This window comes from Carassius auratus, unplaced genomic scaffold (assembly GCF_003368295.1).
Source record: "Carassius auratus strain Wakin unplaced genomic scaffold, ASM336829v1 scaf_tig00023221, whole genome shotgun sequence".
NCBI classification, from domain to species: Eukaryota; Metazoa; Chordata; class Actinopteri; order Cypriniformes; family Cyprinidae; genus Carassius; species Carassius auratus.
Window position 1 is genome coordinate 508,454 of NW_020525249.1, and position 23,853 is coordinate 532,306.

The following is a 23,853-nucleotide window of genomic DNA, read 5'->3' on the forward strand; positions in this document are numbered from 1 at the left end:
CCGAGAACTAACGTCCACCTGCCGTATTCTCTCATCAGCGGTACGGGAAACCGCACAGAACTGCGTGCTCGTGTGTTTTTGGAGTGTTTCAGTGCAATGCCTCCGTGGAGTCTGACGGAAGGAGAGAGCAGCTGAAGACGAACCTCGAACACTGAGACGGTCTGCGCGAGGACTTGAGGTAACGCAGCTCATTTGAAACCGTTTAACACTTAGATTCTCCGTGTTTTACATAACACATCTGTTTAGAGAAGGATTTGGGTGTTTAGAAAGTGGGAAAGGTGGGAACCATTGGCCTTTTTGTCGCTACAAAGCCAGCTGCGCATTCAACCGCATTAACACAAATATAATACAGTGTTGTTGATTATGAATCAGCTCTTTATGACTGATTTTGTTAAGCAAATGTGAGTGAAGGAACTCTTACTAGTTATGATCTGCTCCTTAGCCATATCTGGAGATATGCTACGTAGGTTAATGTGTTAATTATTAAGATTATTAATGTGCAAAGTCTGTGCCCTTCATATAGTACAGCTAAACCTTTAAGACTGTAAACCTTTCAGATGGTAAGTATAGTTACACTAACGTTACATAGTTTCCATTTAAAAATGTTAATTAGTTGACAGGTGAGTAGGGGAGTAACTTGATAACATTCTTCACAGGTCAACCATGAAAAAAAAAAAAAAGTTGCATTCGTTTTGTTGTGGAAATAACATTTGTGTAACATTTCTTGTTTGGTCTTTTTACACACCTATTTATGTGTCTGTTTTTCAGCAATCTTTTACTGGGGGTCAAATTGACAACAAATAAAACATTTGTGCTACTTTTGATAAAAGTAATGTTTGTGAAATTTTAATTTACAGAAGGGTACTTTTTAAAATATAATTTTAATGCATAATCAAAAAAAATGTATTAATACATTAATAAAAAATAAAAAAGTAATGGTAATAATTTTCAGGTCAATTACAGGAAGTTAATTCCAGGTATCTTAATTACTTGAACATTTATTTAACACTTTTTGCACTCTACTTACTGAATGGGTTTTACCTTTTATATTGTTCTAATTCTTTTATTTTTACCTGTTAGAAATGATGCATTTATTGCAAAAGTGTAAGTGGTGCCTACATTATAATTTTTTTACAATATAATAGTACTTTTAAATACTTTCAATATGTATTAATATGTATTAATAATTCAATATGAGTTAAAATAGAAAACTTTAAGTCCAGAGGCACCATAACTTTATACAGAAGAAGGAAACTATAGAGCATCAAAGAACACAAATACTTCAAAATATGGACTTTTATCTATTACCTTTACATTTAAGCAAAAAGAGAACTCTACTGAGCATGTGCAGAATAAGTGTCATAATTAATTACATTAAAGCTGCATGCAAAAGTAATGGGTTTGAATGAAACTTACTTTGCGATTGTTAAAGAATTATGTTCTGTATAGATTTATTGAATATGGTTGGTATGAATGAAATTTGGACATGCTTCTATTTTTCAGCTACTATATAGTGAGGAAGTATAGGCTTATTCAGATTGTGTTTCAGTTGTCTGCGTTGTTCCCTATATCATCTCGGTATTACTTTTAATACATGACTTGACATGCATGGTTGGATTGTTGGTTTGCTCACATGATCTTTCTCTCTCGTATCCCAAACCAGCTGTCCCACTATGGAGCTCAGTAGATTGGTGCCTTTCTGGATTGTATGTGTATGCTTCTTATTGGAATGTCGTTCTGTCAAATCCAATCTTGTAAGCCCAGACCCCTTACCATCGGACAACGGTGTCTCAGGTGAGTTTGAACTGTCTGAATTATTATTTTCCATTGGATAAATAGTAGCTGTGTCATCATAGTTGAGAGTTGACGGCCTTAACAACAAACAGAATGTACTTTAGAGTGCCCTGTTCTTTGCAACCCTCTGTTCCAATGCTGTAGTCTTATTTAGAAATTGTATGGGGGTCTAAATGTGGCCTGGCTGAGAATAGTAAGGGAATGCAATCTCTGTTAAGCGCTGTCCTTACTTGTGGCAGCATGTCAAATAAAGGTGCCTAGAGCATCATAGCGAGTACAATTGCTTCTGAAATATGTCTTAGGCCCATATAAAGGGTGGCTTGTCCTTGGGGTTCATACAAGTTTACTCATAAGTGATGATTGGGATCTGTTGCTTCTTGCCCGGATGCTTGCTCTACGAAACAAACCAGTTCCAGTCAAAAGTGGGGGTGGGAGGGAAACTTTCTCTGCTTCAATTCAGATTTTCTGTTGTAATTTGAATCAGTTCAGATTTTGGAAAGAAGTTTATTTTAAAAGTCATCAAAAAAAAAAAAAAAGATTTCCAGTCTTAGAAAATTATGCTATAATGTGACATTTTTGTTTAAAGTTACTCAAAGAACAAAAAAAAAAATAGAGAGAACAAAACATGTATAAATAGCATTCTAAATCAAAAGAATATATACACACACACACCCATTAGGGGTTGAACGACTTCAGTTTTTTTTTTTTTTTAAGTCAACTTTAAAGGGGGGGGGGGGGGTGAAATGCTATTTCATGCATACTGAGTTTTTTACACTGTTAAAGAGTTGGATTCCCATGCTAACCATGGACAAAGTTTCAAAAATTAAGTTGTACGTTTGGGAACAAAAATACTCCTTCCGGTTTGTCACAAGTTTTGGAAAGTTTTTTTCGAGTATGGCTCTGTGTGACGTTAGATGGAGCGGAATTTCCTTATATGGGTCCTAAGGGCACTTCTGCCGGAAGAGCGCGCGCTCCCGTATAGCAGAGCACTGAGAGCAGAGGCATTCAGTGATCAGAGCTAGAGCGTCGCGAAATGTCACAAAAGGAGTGTGTTTTTGGTTGCCAGGGCAAGACAACCCTGCACAGATTACCAAAAAAAACAGCATTAAGGGACCAGTGGATGGAGTTTATTTTTACAGAGCATCAACGGAGTTGTGCAAGTGTTTTTGTTTGTTCCCTGCATTTCGAAGATGCTTGTTTTACAAACAAGGCCCAGTTTGCGACGGATTTGCGTATCGTTTATTTCTTAAGGATGATGCAATCCCAACGAAAAAGGGTCACGATCGTGTTTTGGAACCGCAGGCGGTGAGTAAAACTGCTTAAAATATCTCTGCCTCCTTGTTAGTGCGTCCGCCTCCCATGCCGGAGGCTGAATCTGACCGTAAGCCATGGTTTGTTTTGGATGATGGTTTTTCCCTCACGGTAATGTCACAACTTCCAAAAGCTCTCAACGCAAAAGCCTACTGGTGCTCGTGATTCTTTAGCTCCGCTCACACGTCACGCCTCCAGCCGGTCGTGTTTTTCCGGGAAAAATCCGTACAGACTATCTTTCTCTTATGAATATAATAAACCTAAAGACTTTTTGGAGTTATGAAGGATGCAGTACTACTCTATAGGTACTCCAGATTAACAGGATATTGAGTGAAAACGAGCATTTCACCCCCCCTTTAATGTGATGAAAGTCGAGTCGAAGTCGTCTAGTCTCTGATGACGTCATTAGCCGTGTTTCCACTATCGAGCTAGGACCGGGCGTGCTAGTGCGTGCCAGGGCCAGTCGCGTTTCCACTGTCACTTCCGGGGCTTGATCGTGCCTCGTCGGGGCTTCCTCGGGGCCAACGGCCAGGTTTTTTCGGCCCGACGAAATCCTTGGGCCAAAGCGGGCCAGCTGGGGCTAGAGGAGGGGTTACGAACAAAGGCGGAGTTTCTCCGTGTCTGGAGAGCGTCAGCGCGGATCATTTCAGAAAGATAACAGCTTTAACACCAGCATTAAAGACGTTTTAAAATAAGTTGAGCTCAAAACTCACTCTTAGTCAGCAGCAAGTGTTTGAAATAACTTGATCCAATGTGGATTATTATCACTAAACAAGGCAGAAATATTTATAAGCGATGTAAAAGACTATGCACGCTAAACATTAACATTACCATGGTAAATGCAACCACTTGGAGAATTCAGACATCAGCTTCTTATTCTCTATAACAACTGTGTATTTATTAAGTAAGTTAACATTTTATCTGTCGTCTGGTTTCAAGAGTTTAGCTCCACGTTGCGTATCATCAAAATATAATAATGATTTTTGTTCGTGAGCTTTTATAAAAATAGAGAGTCTGCGCTGTGGATCATAACAGAAAGATAACAGCTAACACCAGCATTAAACACTTTTTTTTAAATACGTCAAGCTCAAAACTCACTTTCAGTCAGCAACGAGTGTTTGAAATAACTTGATGCAATGTGGATTATAATCACCATACAAGGCAAAAATATTTATAAGCGATGTAAAAGACTATGCACGCTGGGCATTAACATTAAACATGGTAAATATAACCGCTTGAAGAAATCAGAGCTTCTAATTCTCTATCACAATCGTGTAATTATTTAGTAGGCTAACTTATATTATCTGTCACAAGCCTCGTCTCGAGAGTTTAGCTCCACGTAGCCTATCATAAAAATATAATAATGTTTTTGTTCGGGAGCCTTTATAAAAAAATAAAGATATTATCATTCATTCTTATAATGTGACGTATAGGCTACTGTGACTACAAATAAACAGAAACAGACTCGACTGAATAAGCAGGCTATTTTCATAAGCGTTAAAAATAAATAAATAAAATAGAAAGTGTATTTATGTGTGATTAATTTTGAGTCTTGATAAATTAAATCAATATGATCAATGTATCACGTATTCTATAGTTAAAACATCTTTGTTTTTGAATTTGAATATATAACAAAGCATGCAAACAAACGGCCGCTTTTATCATGTTGGTTTTGTGATCGCGCATGTTCCAGTGATTTATTTCTTAGTTTTCTGATAACTTCTCTTTGATGGTGAAATAATGAGGTTGCATGACGTTGTTCTGAGAGGCGTGTAAAGGGCGTGTTTTAGTGACGTGCAGCGGTGCTTCAAGCTCCACTGTGGAAACCCTCCGCTACTCTGGCCTCGGTGCTACTGGCCCGGGGCTATGAGCCCCGCCCGGCCCGCTTTAAGCCCTGGCTCGCACTGGCCCGACAGTGGAAATGCGGCTATTAATGAACTAATAAGTCTGGAGCTGTGACAAACCCCTAGTGGACAGCTATGGCATATGACACAGCGCTGCCCACATGGCTATTGCTTCTATAACGGCTCATTTTTAACAGTTCTTATGCCTTTGAGTCGTTTTATTTCTCACAGATTTTTGCTCATTCTAAATCTGATACAGATAAAGTAGCAGAGTAAAGATTACATTCATATGAATGCATTAGCGAGAGCGATTGTGTGTGTGTGAATTATTTCTACATGTCAGCGTCTCTCTAGTAGTAGTGACACTGTGGGATTTAGTTATTAAGAAATATATGCTTGAACTGTTCGGTTTACTTGGCTACACGTCACTTTCACTTTGTTTTTCCATGTCAATGTTCAGATAATGTGGGAACCCTGGAAGTGCATTATTGGTTTGTAACCAGTATGATGAATTTTGTGTTTTACTTTTAATCTTATTTGCTTCCTTTCGTAACTTATTTATGGAGCACAAAGCAAATGTTGAGTGAACAATTTTCTTAATGCATTTGCTGTTTACATAGTACTATTACATGTGAACCTGGGTGATGTTAAAGTTATATTTGTCTGTCATCAATCACGTCCTGCCTCAATAGCTCTTGTGCAGTTCAACTTAAAGATGTAAAAAAAGTTGTCTTTTACAATGAATAGCTATGGCCTTCTGGTGGTCTTGCTTTTCTGTGTTATGTTAGTGAATCAAACCGTCTGATCTTGATTGCAGTGTAATGACTTAAGAGCCCTTTGGGAAAACTGCCTAAAGTCCAGACTGTATTTCAGAGCTTTTGTTAAACTGGAATAGAGCCCAGTCATTAAGTGATAAAACACCATCCGGCTACTGGTTGAATGAGCTTTACTGTGTGTGTGTCCACCATATTTCACACTAACTTAAAACTGAACTGACCTGTAGAGTGTCACCTGTAACTTTACAAAAAGATCCAGGTCTACTATTCCAACAATAGTATGTTATGCTTTGTATTTGTAGTAGTAACACATGGTTATTTAGCATATTTAATGCATATTTGTGTACGAGACAATTAGCGTACGTTAAGCATACTATAGTACATTGAAAATAGCAGATTTTTTACTTCCACCACATTCAAAACACTGGAAATGAAGTTTATATTACGTTTTAGTAAATGTAGCAGATAAACTGGGTATCTTGTGCATGTGGAGAATTTGCATACTTTATACACACACACACACACACACACACACACATATATATACTGCAAAGATAAAGTATCATGTTAGCATGCTATTCTGAATCTAAACATTACATTGTTTTCTCTCTGACTGTGGAAGTAACATATTACCATAGTTTGTTATTTTGCATCTGAACCTGGTTCATTTAAATATTTTCTAAGAGTAAGAAGTTTGCCAAGCAAATTATCATGCTGTACACAGTATGCTACTAGTATGTTATATCTTTTCTGAGCAGCTTGAGCTTGTTGCTTTCAATTTCAGTAGCCTTGAGTTTAGACTCATATTATGGGTATATTACAATGCTTATATTTCTGTATTTAAGATGTTTTATTCTTTGCATTAGGCACAATGTGTGTGTTCATGGTGTGCATGTGCTCTTGGATGGGTTAAATGCAGAGCACAAATTCTCAGTATGGGTCACCAAACGTGGCCACATCTCACTTCACTTAAAAAAAAAATAACATGCCAAGTCACTTATAAAGACAGCATAAGAGATGAGTATTAAGACACAGAAATTAGTCTTAGATAATGGCGTCTTCCTGGCTTTCCCAGCACTTAGATTAACAGGCACATGGGAAATGTGGCAACTTTGGCCTTTATCGAATTCAGTCACAAGCGTTCAAGGAAGTTTGGGGTTTCCGTTTTTTTTTTCTTCCCCGTTCTAAGCATGAGCAAACTCATTCCAAAACGACAAGAAAACGGTTTATGAATTATTGTTAATCTTCCAACACCTCTATGATAGTGTCCCTATATTCAATAAGAACACATCAAATTGAAAGTAAAGACATTTTATAATGTTAAAATCAATTTAAAGTTTAAAATTATTGCAAGTCATCAAAATCCTGAAAAGCAAAATCCTGAGATGATGTATCACGGTTTCCAAAAAAAGAGTACAACTTCTTTCAACGTTGATAATAGTAAGAATATTTCTTGAGCACCAGGACTCTTATAGTTTACTAAAACCATAAAACAATATTGGTTAGTTAATATAAAATAAACTTTACAATATTTCTCATCTTCATTTAGTTTATGGTGATGTAAACAATAACTAGAAATAAACATAAAAATGAATAAAAAACATAAAAAATAGACAAACACATAAAAATTATTAAAACGTTAAAAAACTAGACTTGTAACTCTATGATACTGAAATAACAGCAAATACCAAATCAGCATATTTGAATGATTTCTGAAGGATGAAGACTAGAGTAATGGCTGCCTTCACAGGAATAAATTATATTTTAAAATAAATTCAAATAGAAAACAGTTTCTTAATTTTGCATTGTAGTAATGTTTCATGACCATATTCCACGAAGAATCATAAAGAATATTACCATATTCTTTATTTAAAAAATGCAGTCTTGATGACCATAAGAGACTTTTTTCAAAAAGTCTTACAGACCTCCAACTTTTGAAAAGTACTGTATGTCCTAAAATTGCAAATCTTATCCCATTTTATTACATATTTCTTGACCACATTAGCCTCTCCGTGACCAAAAACTCTTTCAAGCTTCAGCAGAGAGGATCTTTGGGACTTGCTGTGCGTGTCAGGTCTGAGAACCGCACCGATGGAGCTCAGCGTCTCCCGAGGCTGATGGTCAGGCTACAGACAGTATAAAACTCATGCCACTGGCCTGCTTTTGTTCCAGTCCTGTTGGAGAAGACAATGTCCAACAGTTGGTGAGCTAGTTTTCAGCCTCCCCAAAAATGCAGCCGGCCCCTCATCTCCTGAGTCCTGTCTGTTATATAACAGCAGATTGACAGAAAATAACTAGTGGCTTGTTGTCCTCTTTCTTTCTAGATGAAATCTGTTATATCAAGTTTATATTTGATGATTTACTTTGTCTTGACTATTGTAATTGTTGTACGAGGACTTTTGTATTCCATAACTGTATTCACTGAACTCTGATTAGATACAGAGAATCATGTTTCTTACAAAGGCAGTGTTCTTGGCTTTGACCAGTGCTTATGATCTTGGGCATGTTTAGGTTATATAAAACACTTTATATGGGACAACAGCCGGTATCCAAAAGCTAAAAAGATACTCTTTGCAAGTATGCATATGTGTTGCAAGTGTGCCGTCCTATTCTTAATCATTTTTGTCACTATTCTCAGGGGTCGATAGAGTTTCTTTGCTGTTATTTCGGTAGTTAACTATAAATGTTGAACTAACTAGCTGAGTTTTCTCCAGACTGCTGCTCACCCGACCTGAAAAAGAGAAGTGACGGGTTATGCAATGTCTCTTAATGTGGCAATTTTGCGAAATGTGTATTGTTCAAAGATTGTATTTCTGAATAAATCATAACAAAATGCAATCAAACTTTTGTAGCATTGCAGATCTGTACTAGGGTAGTATAAGTTTTGGACCTAAAAGTCACAATTATGCCCGTGTAATTTTCTTTATATGTTGTTTTGATGCAGTCTGGTTGAAATATTTAATTTATGCTTGGATTAAAATTATATATAAATGTAATATTAATTATTATTATTTTTAATATATTTATTTACATATTTTGTATATACACTACCATTCACAAGTTTATTGGAAGAAATTAACACTTTTTATTCTGCAAGGATGCATTAAATAATCCAAATTTCAGTTTTAAATAAATGCTGTTCTCTTAAACTTTTTAATCACTGAAAAAAGTATCACACAACATTGAAATGTTTCTGAACTGAAGACACTGACACTCAAGACTGGAGTAATGATGCTGAAAATTCAGCTTTGCATCATATGAATTGATCACATTTTAAAATATTACAATAGAGAAAGGTATTTTACATTTTACCAAGCCTTGGTGAGCAACTACTTTCAAAAACAAACTTTTGAATGGTAGTTTGTGCAGACTCTAAAAGTATATATTTGGGGAAAAACAATGTAACCCAATTTTTATTATTATTATTTTTTTTTTTTTGGAAGTGGACTTCTTTGCTATATCAGCATGCAGTAACAGTGACAAAACAGAGTCCCAAAAGAGACCCTCCTCTTGAAATCCAATCACAGGATGTCACAGGAAAGGTCACTAGGCAGGAGACTAGCATGTTACTCACGGGTGTAAAGCAGCAATCTATCTTTTCTGATCACTTCTGATAGACAAGTATTTGAGCAACAAATAGATATTGCTCAGTTTCTTCAGGTTTGCTCAATTTGTTTTGAGTGCAGCCTAGTATTCAAGAAGATACTAATATAATATCTAATATAATGGTTGTAGTTCATTCTACTTGGTAAGTGATACATTTCAGAAACCAGATATGCTTCTCTTCTCTTCATGTCCATTTACCAGCCCCCAACCTGGTTCCCAATCATCTACCATGCCTTCAGGGTGACTTTGAAAGGCTTAGATAGACTTCTGTCTCTTTTTTTGGAGAGCTTTAAGAGACGTCTCCTCTTGAGTTTCTACATGTCTTGTTATGGAAAGACAGATGCCAAGGTTTATTTCTGCAGCTCATGAACCTCTTGGACTGGTTCCTTTGTGTTATATCACTCTGATATACACAAACATGACCGGATACATCCCAGCCTACATCAGTCTCTCTTGTACCACACGCTCTGAGCTGATAAAGTTCCCACTCGTGAACGTTCAAACAAGCTGCTCCAGGTTCGCTCGGCACAAATCCGAGCTTTCCTGGCCCTCAGAAACTTGAATGTGGTAACACAACAGCTGTGCAGATTTGGGGCCTAAAAATAGTTGTTTGCTAGTTTTAGTTAATACCACAGCCGGATCTATTTTTAGTCTCCCTCATAGTTTGAGCTGGAAACCTCCACGGACACAGTGGGATTTATGAGAAGGCTGTTTAGAAGCACTTCTGAATTCTGAAATCGGATCCGGTGCTATCATTTTAAGTCTTCATTGACACTCAGTGCTCTCATTGTAGAGTGCTTTGTGGCCCCTGACAATTAAGTTGACTATTGCTAAGGCAACTGGCCATATTGGGTTTTTATCTCACCTTTATTTTCAAATAGGTGCTCTTTTATTGTTTGATGTTGTCCTGTTTAATGCATTAGTTCTCAATTGCAAACCAATAAACCTTCAATACTGTAGGTCAGAAAGACTACAGGTTTGAAACTCACAAGGATCTTTCATCATTGTGATATTAAGCAAGGCACTTGATCCCAATTTGGACTTGTGATATGAAACATAACGTAAGTGATAAAAGCATCTGTAAAATGAGTACTTAAATATCATGAATTGCCTTTTGCATCTCTACCTCCATAACTTGACTTGACCAGTGTAGTTGTGTGAAACTTACTTAAATTATATGAAATAATTCTTTTTATTCATAAGGATTTGTAAAAAGTGGATGTTTGATACAAGGATGGATCTAGTCCTAATAATAATGTTAATAATATTTTACCAATAAATCACCAAGACTAGTACATAAGTACCCATATTTGGCATTTTTTTATGATCTGCATCAAGTTGTGCAGTCTGTTTGGCCACTAAGTTTTAGAAGCGGTATATAATTTATTTTTTTTTAATGCGAAAACATTCTACTATGCATGTGTCAGCAGCATTTTTATCTAATATATTATTTAACAGAACTGTTAAAAAAGTAATGTAGTATTTTGATTAATTTTAAAAACATTTAAAATGTTCCATATATTATTTAAAATATAAAGTTAATTGCAGCAATTGTTGTGCAAGTTATTCGAGGTCTTTAAATTATTTAATGTGAACATAAATTATAATAATTGTTTGCATCTTGGTTTGTTTTGGTATCTCACTAACTGTGTCTGTGTCTTTTCTTCAGAGCTTTGCCGCATTGACGAGCTGCTCTGCCAGGATGAGAACGCCATCCTCAGTTTTGAGGCCATCCGCAGCATTCACAAGCAAATGGATGACGATGCTAATGGGAATGTGGATGTTTTGGAAACCGATGGGGTCAGTGAATTACTTCTGAATCTGCTTCTTTAGAAGTACTTTGGGTTAATTAATCAGTTGATTGACCTTTATTCTCTTCTAACCTCACTCTCAGTGTGATTAAGCAACTGATAAATTTTTCTCATAGCATTAACATTCAACTCAGCATGATGGTGAATGAGTAAACCGCAGCAGGCTAATAGGTATTCGGATGCTTGTTGCTGCTCGTGATATTAGGTTTGTTATTAATTTTACAAGCTATCTGTTCATTTACCCTATGGAGTACATTAGTGACTGCCATGGTTTTGGAAGAATTTTTTTTTTTCTGCAGAAATTCATGAACCAATACAGCTAGCTCAGAGATTTTTTTGTTTTTTAAAATCACAAAGTCTTGCAGATAGTGTTCTCATCTAGGATCAGCCTGACCTGTCATTTAATAAATCCACTGATTACAAAAGAATAAAAGACAGAGACATTACTAGTCATAATCTATGCTTGTGCATGTAATTTGTCATGTGTTTTTGACCTTCATGAATCATCTGAAAGACTTTTGCCCAACTGGTTATTAGATAATGCATCTGTCAACAGCATTCTACCGCTCAAGGATATGGCATGCAGATTAGTCTTGTGAAATGACATATTTCTGCTTGTTTCCTGAGCAGTTATCACTAGTCATATCTTAGATGTCTGTGAGCTCCAGAGGCATTGGTTTCACTACTTGTCAGGAGTAAGAATAAGTCAAGATACTTATGATACTAATTATCCAAAAATCAGCTTGCCAATTAGTTTATCCAGATGTTTTAATGAAGTAGTTTTTAGTAGAAGTAGTGTTTTTAGCGGCATATCCTGTTTATTTTTAATGTATGTGTGCAGCTATGTTTAACTTGTATGTGGAAGGCTTCCTGTGTCAGCTGTTATTTGAGGTTTTACAAATTAGTATTTGATCGTTTTATTTGAATTCATGATCAAAGTCATAATCACACTAGTTTATATTGCACATTTTACTGTTTACCTACATTTGATATCTTTCAAGTCATTTATCTCAACTGGCCAATGAATAAGGCATCTTAGACATTTACAGAAAATAGCTTGTTTTTACATTGAAAATTAAGATGGAAAACCTTCTCAGCATGTTTGCGTATTATGTCGTTATCTTTCAAGTAACATTGTTACAGCCGTGGACTTCCAAGCGGACATCTTTAGGTGTTGCATTGCATCTTATGTTGTTTTGGAGGTTCCCGGCTTTAGCATTTTGTTAACTCTACAAATACTATTTGATACATGATTGTTTTTGATACTGTTGTACACAATCCTTCAGATGCCTTTTGCCTTCTGATTGATAGTTCATACTTTTTTTTTAGTTTGTGAAATGCCTTTTTATACTGAAGCAGCTTTGGCTTACTTGTTTTTGTTTTTTTTTCTCAAATGTCAAAAATAATTCAAAATTAAGTATAAAATCAGGATTTTAATTAATGTTTATTTGCTCATCTCTCAAGCATCATTTTTGTATTGCAATATGTTTTTTCCCCTACAATAAAAACTACAGAGCCTTGATAATAAAACTATTTAAATGTTTTCTTACAAAGGCATACTGATATTTATGTGTTTTATGCAAGTAATCTGCTAGGGCTGCATGAAACTGTGATTAGTCTTATAAGTTTTTAATGTTTTTCAGTGAACCTGCATGGTTTCATTTTACTGCAATCTGTTTTTCTCTTTCACCCACATGAAGTTAGCCTAGCTGCTACCAAAATGAAATAGCCCACTAGCTAACATTAGCCCACTCAAAACTGCAATGAAAGTCCCGCCAAACTAGGGCTGTTCATTCTTTCAGCAATATGTTTCTAAGCCGTAAACTCACACATATGCCTTCTGTACCATTACTCTTTTATGAATAGTATCCAAAATCTCTGATGCTGCTTTTGAACCGGTGGCTGTTTGCCCAAGAAAAGCCGGTCATCATGTTCTTTGGGTGTCGTTTTGGAAGCCTTCACAGGGCCTGCCTCTCCCTGGCATCCTTCAGTCGTGCGATATGTTGTGTAGGCGTGCTGTCCTGCTGCCTTCAGCCTTCTCGAAGCAGCATCAAGGCAAATCTGACGGAATGGCAAGCATCCTGATATTCTTGTGAGAGGCTGTGTTCCAAAACCTCAAAATGAGGATTTGAAGGCATGTAGTGCAGTTTACAATCACAAAATGTAACTGCTAGAAACGGTTGCGCTACAATCAGTGTCAGTTTCCACACAGGAGTCTTGTTCATCTTGCTCAACACTTGTCTTTGAGTGGGCAATCGATGAATGTCTTGGCCTGTATCTGAAAACCATGACTAATTTTCTGTTTTTTTTTAATGCCTTGGTGACGGCATTTCCAGTGAAAAAGCCACTGTGGGAAAAAGCCAAGCATCTCTATATGTTTTGATATGTCAGTCATAAGCCAAACACTAAAGCAGGTGTGGTTTGTCAGATGTATAAATATTTTCACATTTATGACAAATGTCCCACAGTGGTTGCAGTTTAACCACAGTTTGGAGCTCTTCACCCTATTAAATATTCTGTGAACTGCACTCTAACCTTCTGTTGCGTTATGTTGTCTGATCAGTTTTGCCATCTGCTCATTCTGCTGTGTCTGAGCAAACGGAGTCTTTGCTCTATATTTGTTCAAAAACCCAATGGCGTTAATAGACCCAGAATGTCTTAAACATCATGCCGTCTACATGTAAGATAGGTTATGCCCAGTGGGTATTAAATGTTCCCTAGAGTAAACCGTTTATTGTCATTGAATTACGTTCTGGTCGTTTGCTCATAATAGTCAAACCAACTGTAGTTTTTGCTCCAGTAAGTTTTTGGTGTGGGTGGGACTATCGGATTGGAAAACAAGCGACTAACAAAATGTAGTATTGCTTGTCATAGCGGGGTTAAAATCTTAAGTCTCTACATAGTGTCTGTTAAGACTGTAAAGGCTTCTATTATCCATTAGCAAAAATAATCCTATTTATTTGTTATATTCTTGAGATTTAGTTTTGGGGTATTTTAATACGTTTTTTTTTTTTTTTTTTTACTTTTATTATTTTTATTTTATTGATTTAGTACTTTATTTTTATAATATTGTTTTATGTATTATAGTTTATATTTGTAATGATATATATATATATGGTTTTGATTTCATTTTTTTTTTTTTTTTGTATTGTCCTCTGATGTCATCACTGTACCTTGGTACCACTATAGTAAATTTTAAAGGCTGCATTAAGTGTCTGCTTAATTTTGTGCAGTTGTGCACAAACAAATTATTCTACACATCTCAAGGTCTTTATGAAGGAATTATAAAAATAAATATCTGCTCTCAAGCTCTTTATAAATGAAACGTATATGAAAAAAAAAAAAACACATTTCACTTTTTCACTTTCTTCTGAATTCAATGGCTTATTGGAATAGATTTCATTTTATTCCGTTATCCAACAGTTTTTAAGAGAGGACCTCAACTACCATGACCCCAAAGCCAAGCACAACACTTTCCACGGTGACGACCAGCTCATAAGCGTGGAGGACCTGTGGAATGCCTGGAAGAGTTCAAAAGGTGAGCGCAACTCTTTCATAATGACCCATAAACACAGAAAGCTGCTGGTCATGCTTTTCTCACATGCAGTGGAATATGTTGTACCTTTTATTGAAAAACAACTCAGCGGTTGACCTTTGCTAATGCATACTCGTATTCTTAGATGTTTTTTGCTGACCTGAAAACATCAAAGTCAGATTTTGCTATTTTTTTACATTAAGTAGGTTTTTTTTTGCATAATGTGCCTTAAACTGTACAGCTTGAAAAATGATGTGGAAAAAATTGATAATTAATTAAAATGTATCCCAGATTCATTCTGTGATACCACATGATTTTACCATGGTATTTCTGGACATTTATTATAATAACAACAAGGTTTTCTTTTAAGTTACTTGGCCATGCTAATATAACGGTGAATCAATGTCATATAATTAAATTATTATTGTCATAATTTGTATTTTACTTCACAGTACAACAAATTTCAATACAATATTTATTATTATTGTTATTAATAATTCTATTTATATAATTATATTTACATATATTTACATTAAAATATTACAACAATTGTAACATGGTACAATCAGAATGCTTGGACATAGTAATTTTATTTTGGTCATGTGTTGTGTTAAGTGTTAACTTAAATGGGCCTCTTAACGGCAGGAGTGTGAACACTTAGGGAGCCACTTTTCTGTGGTTTTCAACACCTCCTCCAAATCCAGATAAACTCAAGATCTGCTCCAGAACACTCAACACGTGCGTCCTGCCTATAAATGTGAATGAGGCATTGGTAAAACTAAAGCTAAAGGGAATAACAGGGTGTGCTGCTTGCTGCAGTGGATGTACTGCTGCACAATGCAGTGATTGTGGACCGAAATGTCACAGGTTAGTTCCTGAAAGAGAAAGAAACAGTGCTGTATTATTAAATAACCATATATTAATGTAAAGATAAGACAACATAATAAATTGGCCTGTCAAGTTTCAAAACCAAAAATAAAACACTCTCCATTTATTTTGTCGTTAAGAAGCTGATCTCAACATGAGTGGCTTGCATGACCTCAATCTCAAATCATGAACAAAACTGTGCAGGGTAACATAAAATACTAGTTATTCAGCAACCAACTTGTCAGTTAGAAATGTATTTATTTTCTTTATTGTCTACATTGGAAGCAATAAACATATTGCGTCATTTATTATCCCTTTATAATTTATGCAGTGATAATTTAGTGCAATAAAATGTTACTTAAACCTTGTTTCCTCCGAAATTAACCAGAACAATTGTCTCAGGATGTTTTTTCCCAACGAACTAAGATTTATTTGTTTATATATTAATTTGGTGGTTAATATTTTACTTCAGCAATTACCTTTAATTGATCAAAAGTGACAGGAAAGACATTTGTAATGTTACAATGATTTTTACTTTAAATGCTGTTCTTTTGAACTCCCTGTTCATCAAAGAAAACAAAAGTACATTTTAAAATCAATAAAATCCTTCCAACTCCAAACTTTTGTACAGTAGTGCAGTGCGGGTTTTTGGCCTATTTATATATTAAATATGTTATTTAGTTGTTTTGACTTTTAGAAGATAAATCTGTTATCCTGTTTAATGGTTGCACTTAGTTTCAATTTATTGCTAAATGTATGTATGTATGTATGTTTTGAAAATGTAGGTTAAAACTTCCCTTATAATTAATGACTGAACAGTCACACTTACTATTTGCACATCATTCAGATGCATTCAAGTGCATTGTATTATGGGATTGCATGATTGCATCATGCATGTGTTCTAGTTGTATGCTGGACATTTTGGCAACTATTCTTGGATCTGACAATAAACCCTCCACACTGCCTGTCTAGTGTTAAGACATTCCCTCAGTGTCTCTCTCTGGTCTGGTTTATCCTGCATTGCAGCTCTTCCTCAAACCACAGCTGTAGAGCCAAGGCTATGAAAGCCAATCTGTCCACACACACACACACACACACACACACACACACACACACACACACACACACACACACACACACACTGGGCACAGTTTTATGCTAGGGTCAGGCGAGACATGAGAGAGATAGATACTCTTACAGTGTTTTCATTGAGAGCTGGCAGTGTCTTTTTTCAAGTGTGGTGTGACAGTGATTATCTATGTTATTTATGCCAGTTTAATATTTATTCTCCATTAACATGTGATATAACTGGATGGTTATGCCAGCTGTCCCTGTGCTGTGTATGCTTTTATTTTTGATGTCTTTTTCCCTTCTCATTCAAACATCATGGGCAGTTTTGATCGCTTGGTGTGATATTGCCATTGACAGCTGATTTATTGCGATGAATCTTAGCCTCTGGCAAATTATTATTATTATTTTTTTTTACAAATTTCCTTTTGTTTCATTGTCAGAATGTGACACTGCAGATAACCCAGTTAATTTCAGCCATGTCCCAAAAAGTCATAATTTCAAATATTTCATATCTTCATATTTTCATATATATATTTTTTTATAAAAAAAATATGGATTGTTTTTTTTATTGAATTATTAGCTTTTAATACCTCTCTAATCCCCTGCAGTTTCCTCTTTCCTCGCCAAGATTTGGTTTCTACCAAAGATCTCAGCAGGCTAATATTGACTATAAAACATTAATTTAAAGGTCAGAAATAAATAGAAAACCGTATGAATAGGATCATTTATCAATTAAGACCGATTAATTTTTTCATAAAAAAGAAGCTTCTTCAAAATCAGATATTGGCACTCTTAGTCACACGCTCTATTCCCTGCAGACCTCTGAATCATGTAACGATCTTTTTTTTTTTAAATCCGTCACGATTCTTACTCAATTTAAAAACTCCATTAGGAGACTCATTTGAAGTCAATCAATCCACCCACTTTTGGTCACACGTTGTATTACGTGGCATTCTGATGCATTGCAATGTTTCTGAATTTGGCCTAATTTTAGCTTTGTGTTTCTGTTCTCCAGTGTACAACTGGACAGTTGATGAGGTGGTGGATTGGCTTATCGACTACCTGGAGCTGCCACAATATGCGGATGCCTTCCGGAAGTTGAATTTCAATGGTACATCCATGCCTCGGTGAGTTTTAACAGCAATAATTATCAAGAAGCTTTATAATCTTTAATCAATCTTCAATCTTTAAAGCTGCTGCTGTGTGTAATTATTATTATATTATGTAATGTATATGTATATAACGGTATATGTATATTTTTTTATAATTATAATATTTCATTATGTATATATAGCATTATATGTATATGACCCTTAACTTTTGAATGGTAGTGTTGAATGGTAGTTTAATATGCACAGACAACTGGAATTTTGTACATTTGTTTATTCTTATCAAATATGTGCCATTTGGTGGTACTAGTAGTGCAGAAATTAAACACAGCAGTTAAAAAAAAAAAAAAAAGAGCAGGACATTTAAATACATTTGAGGCTGTGCTCTTAACTTCTGACATGCTGGTTAAATTAGTTTGGTCCGAGTGTGATGGGAAACACTTGACACTCATCCTAACCAAGCATTTATTCCACTTTTAGTGAGACGAAAATTACTTGACACTCAAATCTTGACCGCTGTGAGCATCATTTATGGATTTAAAACATATTTATTGTCGTCAAATGTTTCTTCTTTAACTTTGAAACTCATTTTTCTATTTGACTCAGTAAGTCTGACATCTTATTCCGAATGCATCTGCTGCACTTTTGTATTTATGTATTGTTCTTGTTTTTAGATTGGCAGTGAAGAACGTCACTCTGACGCAGACCGTCCTGAAGATTCTGGACCGGAGTCACTTTCAGAAACTACAGCTCAAGGCTCTGGATACGGTTCTGTTCGGAGCTCCCATGAGTGAGTGAGATTTCCCTCTGGTAGATCATCATAAATCAAACCAGAACATTCAACTCGTCTGCTTAGGTGTGATCATTTCTGTTTCTTTTGTAATCTGTCTTTAACTTTAAACGTATTCAAACGCGAGCCAGCTGCTGAGGTGTCTATCACATCAGATGGTAGACAGACCAGTTAAACTTGCAAATAAGCTCAGAAGAACCAGCTTATCTACTTGGGCTTTAGACTACTTGTATTGAATTGCCAGCAATTGCTGATCTATATATGGGAGGAGCTATAAAAATGCAAACATGGTGTTTGGATTTAGAATTAGCATCTGAAAAACAGCCAACTGTTAAGTATATATTTTTTATGTTTATAAAAGAAGCCTGCATTTATTTGAAAAACAGTAATATTGTGAAAATTATTAATATTTTAAATGATGAAATATATTTTAAAATGTAATTTATTCCTATAGTGAATTTCAGCATCATTACTCCAGTGTTCAGTATCACATGATTCTTCAGAAATCATTCTAATATGCTGATTTGTTGCTCAAGAAAAAAAAAAAAAACTCTATTATTTTCAGTGTTGAAAACAGTTGTGCTGCTTAATATTTTTGTGGAAACAGGGTTACATTTTCATCAGTATTCTTTAATCAGTATTCTCTCTAATTGGTAATTAGAAAGGTGTAAAAGAACACCATTTATTTAAAATATTTTATTTATAATGTCTTAACTCTTGGTTAATTTAATGCTAAATATAACTGTTGATTAAAAAAAAAAAAAAAAAAAAAAAAAACTTTCAACCTAAAACAGGCTAACAATAGCACCTTTAAGTTGGTCCCAGACCAAAAAGTCTAGAACCCATTGCCATATTCTTCCATATTGATCAATGCAATCTTCTTCCATTTATTTTTCTACGGTGGTCAGCCAGCATCCACAGGTCTTGTGAGGCTCGTAGTCATATGCTGTAGGGCGATGGGGTTGGATAGGGAGGGTGTAGACCATCACTCTGTATTCTGAACACACGTCTTGGGTGCACTGAAATGGACGCAGCCCATCGTTTCTATCCTTCCAGAATGCTGCTTTACTGGTTCGGCAGGTTTAGAGGTATTTGTGAAAGAGAGAGCAAATTTGATAAATTCACTTTCTTTTGTTTCATCAATGCCTTATGTGTTTACAAAAAAGCTTGTTCCCAGGAGCACATTCTTACACAGTCTGTTACATTCCTGGGAGTGTTATCTAAAGAATCTGCCTTGAGCCGGAAATGGGATCAGTCTGTGCCATGCACTATTTGCTCTTTCTGTTTGCTGACCATCTATCATCTCGATTGCACGTCACAGATTGGACAGTAACACTGCGATGTGATTTGATTTACGCTACACCCCAGAATACACCGGGGCTGACATAACTATGTTCTACACATGCCTTTTGGTATGAGCAAGAACCAAGTTGTTTTAGTGCTAGAATGAGTGTCTGACATTTTATTAATGCTCAGAATGCCGTTTCAGATCTAGCCAAAGCAATTGTTTTTATTAGCCATGTGACATGTCTCCCATTTGTTTATTAATATTTGTTTTGAATTAATAGATCTATGAAAGCTATGAAATTCAGGGGGAAAAATATAAATTGTCTGCAATTACTACAGATGCATGATGTATTGTGTCTTTATTGGTTGATATTAGTTTTTAATTATTATTTTTTTACATTTAGATTTAATGTAACACTCAAAATGAATCCTCAAAACACTTACATTTTTTTAATTGCCAATTTCTATTTTTTTTTTTTCGTACTGTGCATTATAATATTGTGATTAGATTTATTAAAACATTTTTTATTATTATTAAATAGACACAATATTATACATTTTAATATAGGACATTTATCAGCCACACTATTAAAATAAGAGTTTCAATATTCCCAGCAATAATGACAGAAATTGTCAGAGTTAACAAGAAATGTGCATTTGGTTATTTTGAGTGCAATTAAAAAAAAAAAAATCATATTTTATGAAAGAAAATTATACTTTATTTAGCAAGGATGTCTTAATTTAACTGAAAATGACAATAAAGATTATATAAAGGTTTATAAGGTGAGATAATATTTAAGTAAATGCTATTCTTTTGTATCGTTTTCAAAAACATTAATGATAACATTGAAATCATTTTATTAGAATAATTTCTGAGATCACATGACACTGAAGACTAAAGTAATAACTAAAAAAAATTCAGCTTTGCCATAGCAGAAAATAAATAAATTTTAAAATATATATAAATAGAAAACCATTTATTAAAATGATAATTTTCACATTGTTACTGAACAAAAGAGAGTTCTTTCAGAAACATTACATAAATCGTACCAACCCCAAACCTTTGAACAGCACTGTATATTTTTAACAGATTGATGTCAGTTGACCATTGCAACACATTTTTTTTTCTCGCCAAGATTTATTAAAGACTTTTATCTCTCTATTAGATCAAGGATGGAAAATTGCCAAATTATTGTTGTACTAACCTTAACTAGAAAACCAAAATGCTACAAAAGCCCCTTCAGATCCAGCATCCTTAATTTAAGCATTTGCATTTGACATTCCCTAGTGTGGTTCCATTTAGAACAAAATATCCATCCGTCATCAAGACCGTCCTATCAAAGGTCTGAACGGGGAGTCACAGACAGAGGGCCTGCATGTGGCAGATCTCATTGTGCACGTTGACCCTGAAGAGGTACACCTCCAGGAAACCAGGGAGATGGTGCAGCCTGCATGTGACGGCTCGACACCACCCTGCTGATCTCCACGCACACATTCCAGCTGTCCTGGTACCTCGGGACAATACTTCCATCAGAAGCATGACTCCATTACCCCTTGTTTTTGTTAATTCGCTGACACGGTTGACAGGCTATAAAGGACTACAACGTTTAACAACACCATTTGTATAATTTAAACAGATTGTCCCATCACAACCTTCTGGTTGTGAGATTTGTTTTTAATGTTAGAGCCGTGGTGCTGCAGCTGTTAGTCCAGATGTCTCAGGTTCATTGAGCTGTGGTTCTCGTCTGGGTCATGCGGTTTAAGTTTGGCCTTCCTTAGCATTTCCTGGTACTCTCACTACTGGTCTTTTTTTTTCATGTATTTGAAATAAGTCTCTTATGCTTACCAAAAACTGCACTTTTTTAAAGCAGAAATACAGTAAAACAGTAACAATGATTATGTTTTAATAAAGTTACATTTATTTCTGTGATACAAAACAGAGTTTTGAGCATCATTACTCCAATCTTCAGTGTCACATGAGCCTTCAGAAACTGTTCTAATATGTTGAGTTGCTATTAAGTTATTATCAGTTATTACTGATGCTCAATTATTAATGGTTCTTATTATAAGTGTTGTACAGTTTTTGCTTTTTAAAATTTTGTGGAAACTGTGATGCATTTCTTTTCTGGATATTTTGACGAATAGAAAGCATTGATTTAATTTGGCAGTCTTTTGTAACTTTATGCTGTCAGTTTTGAAGAACTTTGCCATTTTTGGATGAATTTTAATGCCACCTCGCTTAATAAAAGTATTCCTTTTTTAAATCGTATCTTTATATGGTAGTGTATCAAGGTTTCAACAACAATATTAAGCAGCACAACTGTTTTCAACACTTAAAATAAGACATTCTTCTTGAGCACCAAATCAGCATATTAGAATAAATTCTGAAGGATCATGTAACTCTGAAGAATGGAGGGATGATTGAGCTTTGCATTACAGAAATAAATTGCATTTCAAAATATGTTAATATAGAAAGCAGATATTTTAAATTGTAATAATATATCACAATATTATAGATTTTACTGTATTTTTTATTAAATATATGCAGTCTTGGTGAGTCTTTTTTCATAAACAGTAAAAATCATTTTGGTATTTTAGTATGTTAGGTTTTGGTTATTAAAGCTATCAAGCTGATGCAGACTTACTATTTTGCGTGTGAGACAGACAACTGGTCGTGCTCCCTAGAGGATGAGGAGTTGAGAAGAGTGTTATTTTTCCATCTCTCAATGCAAACATTTATATTTAATCATAGTTATGTACAGACAGAGTAAGAGATTGAGTCATCCATGGTCAGGACTGTGTGTTGTCCCTGGGGCTGTTGTTAGGTTAACTGTCTTGCCCAATGGCACAGCAGTGGCAAGTATTGCAGGACTGTAACTGCAGAAGCACCATGTATCCCTACAGTAAATGTAAATGAACGCTTTAACCTTTACGAGATGAAAGCACTGCAGCTACGCTATGTGTACCAGCACAATGCTTACAAGAAAATTGCAATAAACAGCTTTTGTGAGAAGCATTTGGACAGCTTTGAGAGAAATGCCAATGTTTTGCGTGTATCAATCTGCATTGAATTTAGATGTTCTACCTCATTGTTCAGAATGCAGATTGAATTCTACCACTACAACCTACACCTACACCTCAGCTTTGCACTCTTAAACCGGTCATGGGATCTATTCCAAAACCTTTTGAGCTGCCTACATACTGTATGCAGCATATTAAAGCATCATCGACACATTCCTGATGTGAAAGCTATTGTCTTTGTCTGTGTCTTTATTTCATTCAGTACTGAAGTATTACTTCAAAAGTGGTTCAATTTAAGCACAAGGACTGGGATTGGGAACCCGGGTCCTAGAGTAAAGACTAATGTAAAGAAAAGTCATTTTACTGGAAGTGTCTTATTAGAAATGTTGCAAATTATGAGTTAATTTGTGTCCTTAAGCACAGCACCTAACCCCAGGTTAGTCCCTGGGTTTGCTAAATGACTACTTGTTTAAAGTATATGCTGGTTTCTCTCTCTCACAGTGAACAGACATAACCATCTGAAGGACTTCATGCTGGTAGTGTCAATAGTCATCGGACTGGGAGGCTGCTGGTTCGCTTACATCCAGAACCGGCACTCTAAAGACCACATGAAGAAGATGATGAAAGACCTGGAGAGCCTCCAGCGGGCAGAGCAGAGCCTTCATGACCTACAGCAGAAGTGAGAACCTGTTCTGCTCTGTCTTTATTTTTAGATTCTTGAACGAGTGTGAGAAACTGTAGTGACTCTTGACGCACTTGGCACTGATGCAAGGCTTTTTTTTTTTTGCACTGTTTTTAAATAGTTTTTTTGCACCACGAACATGTGTTAGACATGCGTCTTCGTCCAATGCAATTTGTCTGATGCTATATTAACCACAGTTTGAAGTCACAGGAAGTTGAATAGTTTTTTTGAAAACTTGCAAAGCATGTTTTGATATTCAAAAAGACAAGGTTATGGAATAACCTTGACCTCCAGGTGAGCCTTGTACTCCTGTTTATAGTGAGTTAAACTACTGACATATGACTTGCGC

The 23,853-nt window shown here is 35.5% G+C and overlaps 1 protein-coding gene across 4 annotated transcripts in view; it reads left to right on the forward strand.

Annotated features, from left to right (window-relative positions):
- Nucleotides 1–1,667: 1,667 nt before the first annotated feature.
- The window catches only part of LOC113077772 (stromal interaction molecule 1-like), a 33,331-nt gene continuing 11,145 nt past the window's right edge, over nt 1,668–23,853 (forward strand). For all 4 annotated transcript variants that reach the window (XM_026250037.1, XM_026250039.1, XM_026250038.1 and 1 more), the window contains exons 1-6: nt 1,668–1,794; nt 11,001–11,131; nt 14,566–14,680; nt 17,631–17,742; nt 18,399–18,514; nt 23,324–23,501. In XM_026250037.1, the coding sequence (XP_026105822.1) occupies nt 1,674–1,794; nt 11,001–11,131; nt 14,566–14,680; nt 17,631–17,742; nt 18,399–18,514; nt 23,324–23,501 (773 nt within the window). In that variant the 5' untranslated portion in view covers nt 1,668–1,673. The remainder of the gene's footprint in view (nt 1,795–11,000; nt 11,132–14,565; nt 14,681–17,630; nt 17,743–18,398; nt 18,515–23,323; nt 23,502–23,853) is intronic.